This window comes from Penaeus vannamei, chromosome 37, assembly GCF_042767895.1.
Source record: "Penaeus vannamei isolate JL-2024 chromosome 37, ASM4276789v1, whole genome shotgun sequence".
Taxonomy (NCBI): domain Eukaryota; kingdom Metazoa; phylum Arthropoda; class Malacostraca; order Decapoda; family Penaeidae; genus Penaeus; species Penaeus vannamei.
This window is the reverse complement of record NC_091585.1, coordinates 14,004,382-14,011,881: the sequence shown is the minus strand read 5'-3', so window position 1 is coordinate 14,011,881 and position 7,500 is coordinate 14,004,382. Positions and strand designations below refer to the sequence as shown.

General features: G+C 41.5%; 1 protein-coding gene across 3 annotated transcripts in view; it reads left to right on the top strand.

The window, feature by feature from the left end:
- The window catches only part of LOC113809024 (serine-rich adhesin for platelets), a 127,290-nt gene that overhangs the window by 109,759 nt on the left and 10,031 nt on the right, over positions 1-7,500 (top strand). For all 3 annotated transcript variants that reach the window (XM_070115555.1, XM_070115554.1, XM_070115553.1), the window contains 3 exons: positions 1-1,335; positions 1,501-1,632; positions 2,348-3,028. The exon at positions 1-1,335 is cut by the window's left edge and continues 474 nt beyond it. In XM_070115555.1, the coding sequence (XP_069971656.1) occupies positions 1-1,335; positions 1,501-1,632; positions 2,348-3,028 (2,148 nt within the window). The remainder of the gene's footprint in view (positions 1,336-1,500; positions 1,633-2,347; positions 3,029-7,500) is intronic.

Below are 7,500 nucleotides of genomic sequence, written 5' to 3'. Positions count from 1 at the left end.
CTGTCAGGTGTGGGGGGGGTGGAGGACCATCGCTGGACCTCTGTGGAGCCAGAACTTCCTCTTGGCTCAGCGGAAGATGAGTTGTGGCAGTTGCTGGATGTGATCCAGAGGAAGGGCACGAGGTTGAGAAATGAACTCGAGCGTGCAGAGCGTGTAGAGAGGGAACGTGTGAGTCAGCCTCCCCATCAGCCCACCAGCTCTGCGTCTGATCCCCCTCTGGCTTCGCCCAGGCCTCATCCAGCATACCGAGACCTGTGGCCTCACTCTCTCCCTGGGCCCCTGGGAGCCTACCCCTCCAGAGGGGAGTTCCTACCCCCACCTCCTCCTGTGGCAACACCTGTGGGCTTGGGAGTTGAAGCGGAAGCTTGGGCTGCTGTGGAACGGCTGCGGCAAGACCGGCAGTATCTTGTGGGTAGGGTATCGTGGGCAGAGGCAGAGGCTGCAGCATCGCACCAACGCCTCCTTGACCTCCATGACCAGTTAATGGCTCTTGCGGGCGACAAGCGACGCCTCGAGGAACAGGTCCGTGCTCTCAGATTAGACCCCAGATTTGACCCAAGACTTGATCCTAGAATAGATCCTAGAGTGGACCCACGGGTCGAGATGAGGAATGATCTGAATCTCCAGTTTGTGAAAACCAATGGTGTGCGTCGAGATGGACCAGCCTCCACAGGTGGCATTGTGCACAGTGTGATGGGAGGTGTCAACACTGTCCATATTGTCAGTGATAACACTACTTCTACCACCACCTCATCCTCCACCTCCACTTTGTCCTCAAAGTCTCGCCGATATCCACCCTCAGTCACTGTAAGTGTTGCGGGGGAAGTTCCAGATGATGCCCAGGCAGCGATGGGGGGAGGAGGGAGAGGTGGGAGGATGTACCGCAGTGCGTCCAGTGTGAGGATCAACAGTGAGAGGGATGTGGTGCTTCCACGTGTTCTTAAGGTTCCTATCAAGGACCGGTCACAGCGCCACAGCACAGGCAGAGAAGCAGGAAGGGATGCTAGTACTTCATCACACAGGGAAGGCAGCACTAGCAAAGACCAGCTTCAGCCAAGCACCAGCAAGGATGCAACTTCCACAAAAGATGTAACTACCCCAGCTGCAGTAGCTGTTCCCCCAAGCACTGAAGTGAGAAAGGGGAGTGACCGAGTTGTGATTGAGCGGGAGCGGAGAGCTGGGCGTGCAGATGGAGGACTCAGCATGCCTGTGAGCCTTCTCAAAGGGGTGAAAATAAAAGTCCAGCCCAACAAGCAGAGGATTTCAGCCATCCTACGTGAAAAGGATGTGCTGGAACTCCAACGTCAGCTTCTTACCACTGTTATGGAGACTGAGGTATGTAAAAGTGTGTGCTTTTGTATATGTTCTCATATCTTCATCAAGCCAGTACTGAAGTCCTCCTCAGTACTGATACTCACAGATGCTGAGCCTTCCTTATGTTGTGTTTTTTCTCCATCCTGTCTGAACAACAAAATCTTGAGGCTAATACATACCTTGCAGGTGCTGAAGAAGCAGATTGAGACTGCAAGCGAGGAGTGGGTGAGCAAGACAGCTGAGTGGGAGTCAGAACAACGTCAGAATCACGCCACCATCACTAGTCTGCGTCAAGAAAACCTCGGGTTGAAGACACAGGTTGGCATTAGAGTACAGGAAGCAGATTAGGGGTTTAAGGCTAAGGCTGGAAAACATACTTTGAGATTAGTAATAGGGAATAGGTCTTCCTTCGACAATGACACATGAAAAGTAATGAATGAACTAATTGTTACAGTGCCACTTCATCATCAAACTTATTAATGTTGTAGATATTGCTTGGCCCCATTGAAGTTGGGTATACATGGAAATTATTTTTTTGTGATTCCATTTTGTCTGTCTCTCCCTCATGCCATTTGCTTAGTTATCAGAATATTTATGTGGCTATTTCTTTCCTTCCTCCCCCCTTTTTTATATTTTTTGATTAATTATTTTGTTAAAAGATCTTGTTATCATATTTCCTTTGTGTGTTTTTGATGAGTGAAAAGAGGATTTTTGAGGATTTAAAATTTACAAAAATATGGTTGTTCATGATAGTTATAATGATAATTATGTGTTCATTATCATATTTGGATATTTTTGTATTTGCACTAATGCTTATCCATCTGTTGTCTGTCATTGTGTTAGTTTATCTGTAAATGTTCATATGTATATATTTATATATGATGTAGAATACTCTAAGTTAAAAATTTATTGTTACTGTAGCTGAATTGATATTGTTTACCATCATCATGTATTTGTTCCGGATATGTCCGGAAGGACCATATTATTGGCCTTCATTATTGCCCTGATGATTGAGACAATATTGCTTCACCAGCTGGAGGAGCGTGAGAGGACTGCGCCTGGCCAAAAGGATGCGAGTGTGGGTGCCCACCCATTGCTGCACACTGTGGCAACCATGACAGATAGTGGAGATGCAGAGAGTGTGGAAGCTGCCACACACACTGTCCACCCTGGGCCCAACATCAAGTATGATGTGGTGGTCCATCAAGAGGACACGCGGCATGCAGAAACCAACAACAACACTGTGAGCGGTTCAACACTAGAGTCTGGAGGTCGCAAAGCTCCCCCTGCTGTGGAGAAACCACCACGGCGTAGCCGAGAAGTGCGGACATCCTCCTCAGTTGGCTCTTGGAGCTCTCATCACACTACACATTCTGTTAGCAGCCACAGGGAGGCCTCAGGCACTGAGGTCTCAGGAGGGCGGGAGTCTGTCGGACGAGGAGCTGGACCTCGCACTAGGCCTGGGCTGGCATCAGGACGCTCCACCCCCACAGCTACTCCCCGGTCGTCGCCTGCTCCAAGCATTAATACAAGGACTGCAACAAATAGAAACACCCTGCAAGAGGGAGCACGAGCCAGCCCCCTTGGACGTAGCACCAGCAGTGTGGCTGCCAGTGGGCGAGTAGCTGTGGGTCGCCGAGACTCCCTCAAGGCACCACAGGGAAACACGAATGGCAACGGGAAGAGCAGTAATGGGGCGGGTGGCCAGCACAAGGTACGCAGTCGGGGGGCGTCCATCTTGGGCCGCTGGCTCAATATACTCGAGTAGTCACCACACACGTAAGTGCCGCGCCCGTCCAGACCCTGAGAAGTCTTATTCTTAGCCAGTAACCTTGAGAACTTCCCTGAAACCACCTGGGCAGGAAGCCTCGCCTCAAAGGACATTTTGATGTAAGCAGAGAACTTGTTGAAGCCAAGTATTCCTTCTCTCCCTTCCCTCCCTTCCCACCTCCCACAAGCACTGCTGGAAGGTGTTTTCAGGGCAGTTCCAAGGACTTGGGCTTCACTTTTTTTTACATCTTGGAGTTGCACCTTTCACTCTTTGCTGGATGTTTAAAGTAGCAGTGCAAGACATCACGGTCACGCTAGCGGTACGGGAAGGCACCAGAGCTCAGAGTGATAGTTCGTAGATGTGTTCCCAAAGCTTTTGTTATGGCGGCAGGAAGTGAGTACTCTCTCATGTGTAAGGGACAGTGGGATTGACTAGCAACATGCTTTCAGCTTCGACAATAATTCCATGACTTGACAGATTATAGAAGTGGCTAGAAGTGATCAGTAGATACATTTTTTATTTTTATTTTTTTTATCAATCCAAGTTATGCTGATTCTTAATGTACTTGGCAGAAAGATACTTAACTTAGACCTCAAGTAAATTCTATTTACTTTATTTTTTATTTATTTATTTATTTTTTATTAGACGGATGAGGTCTACTTGTAAGAGAAATTGAACATGGAGTTAAAATAAGTCAGACAATATTGATAATTGAGTTTAAAGTACACAGGGCTATCACAACCCTAGAGGACAAAGGCTGAGGAAGGCCTAGACCTGATACCATGGGTGCCGTGAAGAACTGGGTTATATCGGGTCTTGACGGGCGGACACGTGTGAATGCTGGACCGCAGCTTTTATTAAGGTGTTGCCGGTCTCACCAACAGCTCTCCTCATTGTGTCCTTAGTGTCTCTCAATAGAATATATAAAGACAGGTGTATTTATACATACGTATTATTAACATTTTAATATTTGCAGTCTCATTCATAGACACAGCAACTCATATTTGCATACAGAACACTTGATTTGCAGACTTTTCTTTTGACATTATGACTAAATTTTAGTTATTTGGAAAGAAAAAGAATGTTGGTTAGGCTGGGAACACACTTAGTAATAAGATGATGGAATATATTGCTATCCTTTAGAAAAAGAAAGAAAAAAAAATGGTGGTTTGGCTAGCTGCAGTAAGCTAAGGTGTGGCCGTCTGTTGTGCTAGAACAAAGCTATCTCTTTACACAGAAGCTGTTCAGTGACCTCAACTGCTCATCAGATGATTTTAAGGAAGCAGTCTCCTTAGAGTTTGCTTTCTTTGTAGGATCTTCTCAGCATTTCAAAAAAACGAGAAAAGTTCTCTAGCAGTTCGAGGCATGGGCAGAATGGGCACACCTTTGCTCCTTCTCCTTGTTATAGAATAGCGATCAAGAGTACAAGCATGATCTGATTTTCTTATTTCTTTTTTTCCCTAACATATCGGTAGAAAGAACATTAAAAAAAATATATCTCTTTGCTCTTTTTTGATTAGGAACATATATTTCAATTGATTGATTTGTGATATGGTTCTTGAAATGCATCAATATATAGATTTTATAGAGATTTTTAAAAATAGAATATATTCAATTTTTCTTAATTGAATATACAGGTGTCATTAAAAGTAAGGTCAATAAATTCTAAATTCTTTTTAATGTTAGATTAGATATTTTGAAGTAAATTTTTATATTCATTTTAATGCCTCCTGTATGCAGCATAAATAATAATATAGCAGGTATGGGGTAAAATATAAACAAATGAATATTTTGTTTAAATTGATTTTAACCTGGATTTTGAATTGTAAAGCTTAAGTGTGCTAGAATTTTGATTGCTGAGATGAATATGATATTAACACAAAAATCAGAAATGTGAACAAAATGAGTGCCATAGTTTTTGCCCCATTGCTGCAGTGTTTTTTTGTTGATTTTTATTGATTGATTGTTTTAACGAGCCTCATCAAAAACCTTTGCTCTCTGTGAATGCAAGAATGATTTGGGATAAGAAAATACTTATGTCTCTTGGTAAAATGATCGAAAAATCCACTACATATCAAGATTTTCTTTTTAGTCTGATTTGCAATTCAAATTTTTTTCTTCCGTTCTCTTGTTCTTTCTAGATAAAGCTATGTTAGAGGATTTGATGAAATGACCAGCATTTGACATTTGCATTTTCAAGGGCAAAGGTTACGGACATGTTTCAGTACTTTTTTTTTCTCTCATAAAACTTTATATTAGATTGTTTCATCCACAAAAAAAGGAAGAGGAAAAGAGGGAAAAAAAACGTAAGAGCTCGCCGCCATCACTGAAGTTGCAACTAGAGGCAGCGGTGTAGGCGTGCGTGACCCTGTGTGGCTAGTGGTACGGTAGCTTGGTTTTCTCTCACAGGGGACTGGTGTGGTAGACTCATCTTCCTCTTCCTCCTCCTCCTCCTCCACCACCTCCTCCAATGTGTCCTCCTCCACCACTTCCTCCTCCTCCTCCTCCTCCTCACCCTCGACAGTGGCTGAACGTCGCACTAACAGGCCCGCCTCCTTCTTCAGGTTTGTGTTCCTCCTTAGTATGTGACATTCAGCTAGAGCCTCCCTCCCAACCATTTTTTTTTTGTGTGTGTGTGTGCGTGTGTGTGTATGTATGTATATATGTATGTATGTATGTGTATGTGTGTATGTATGGATGCCCCTGTGTGTTTGTGCATATTTGCGCCCATGCTTGTATGTGTCTGTGTGTGTTTGCGTGCATGCATGTGCGCACATGTACATGCGTGTGTGCGCTTGCAGGTGAATAAAAGTGTTGGTCATCTTTGGCTTTCTCTCCCACTTGGAAATGTTGCATCAGGCCTCAAACTTCATAACTATTTTTTTTAAAGGATTTGTCTCATGTGGATATTAATGGAGATATGTATTACTTTTTCATATATATAAGATTAAAATTGAAAGAAAGAAAAACTATATAGTTAGAAAAATTGATATGACAGTTATTATTGGAAGAATTATTGATATACCTAATGGTTTGGAGTGGGGATATACGTGGAAAGCCACATTTTACTTCAGTTTTTTAGTTTTTCTTCAGATTTAATGGTTTCTGTTTTATTATAATGAGACCAGAAATACCAAGATTCAAAAGATTCAAATAGATTTTACCAAATATAAGATGTATAAAATGGTAATATGGAAGATAATGATGATCATATAATGAAAATGTTTTTTTAGCTGTTGCATAGAATAGATTTTCAGATTGATTAAAATAGGGATTATTTGGGATATTATTACAAAGATACGCAATCAGCAATTTTATTATTATCTCTAGGGGCCAAGCTGAAAAATTGGTTGATATATATGTATTTAAAAAGGTGACTTTATTTGTCTGCTAATAATGATGTACTATTTTTCATTACAAACAGAATATACCTTAATACTGACAATTTCTAAAGATATTAGTAACATAGTATTATATTGATGCTAATACATAGACTAGTACAGATTTTGAAATTAGTGCCACAAAATGAATACTGCTTAGTCCTTTCCTTAACGACTGATAATAGCCCTACATTTAGAATGCTTTATACCCTTGTTTTCTGTATGTGCAGTCGCAACTAAAACTCCCCCTTATGATATCTAAATTTGTCTTTTCTGTGTATGTGAGAGTGTGGGTGTGGGTGTGTGTAGACATTTATGTGTGTGTGAGAGTTTGTGTGCTTGCGTGCTTGTGTGTGTGTGTGTGTGTGTGTGTCCCAGTATGCTCATATAAATGTGTGTGGTTTTTGCCAACCTTAACTATTCATTGAATAGAAAATTTGCAAGATTGGGTCTTTACTTTAAGGTAGTTGCAATGCAGTTTTTTTCATCAATATTACTATTTTTATTATTCTCTTTCTTTTCTCTTTATAAGATTTTCAGTTACTATTGTTCTAATGTTTGAATATTGTGTCATATCATATGCTTATTTTTTCATAGAAGAGAAAAAAAAATCAAATTTTGAAAGAGAAATCAGTTTCAAAATTAGCAGTCGAGTCCTGAGATATTAATTATTTTAAGATTTGTCCTCTTGAGGAGATTATGAATTTTATTCAAGGATGTGTATTAGTTGTTTATGTCATAAATTATTAGTAGGAGGTCAGTTTGGAAAAGAATGCATGGATGACAGTTGAAATTTTTATGTAGAATATTTGTGCATGATTGTATTTGTAAATGGCAATGCATGGAAGGGATATTTTCCCCAAGTTCAGAAGTAGATGCATGACCACCTTAGATGTATTTTTTTTTTGTGCATGATTTAGTGTTTTGAAATAGTTTTAGCTTGCACAGCAGACCAATAACCAGTATTTTCAGTTTTGGTGCAACTTTCCAGATATGTTTAAGGCGTACGTTCCAAGATCATGTACAGGTGGTCAA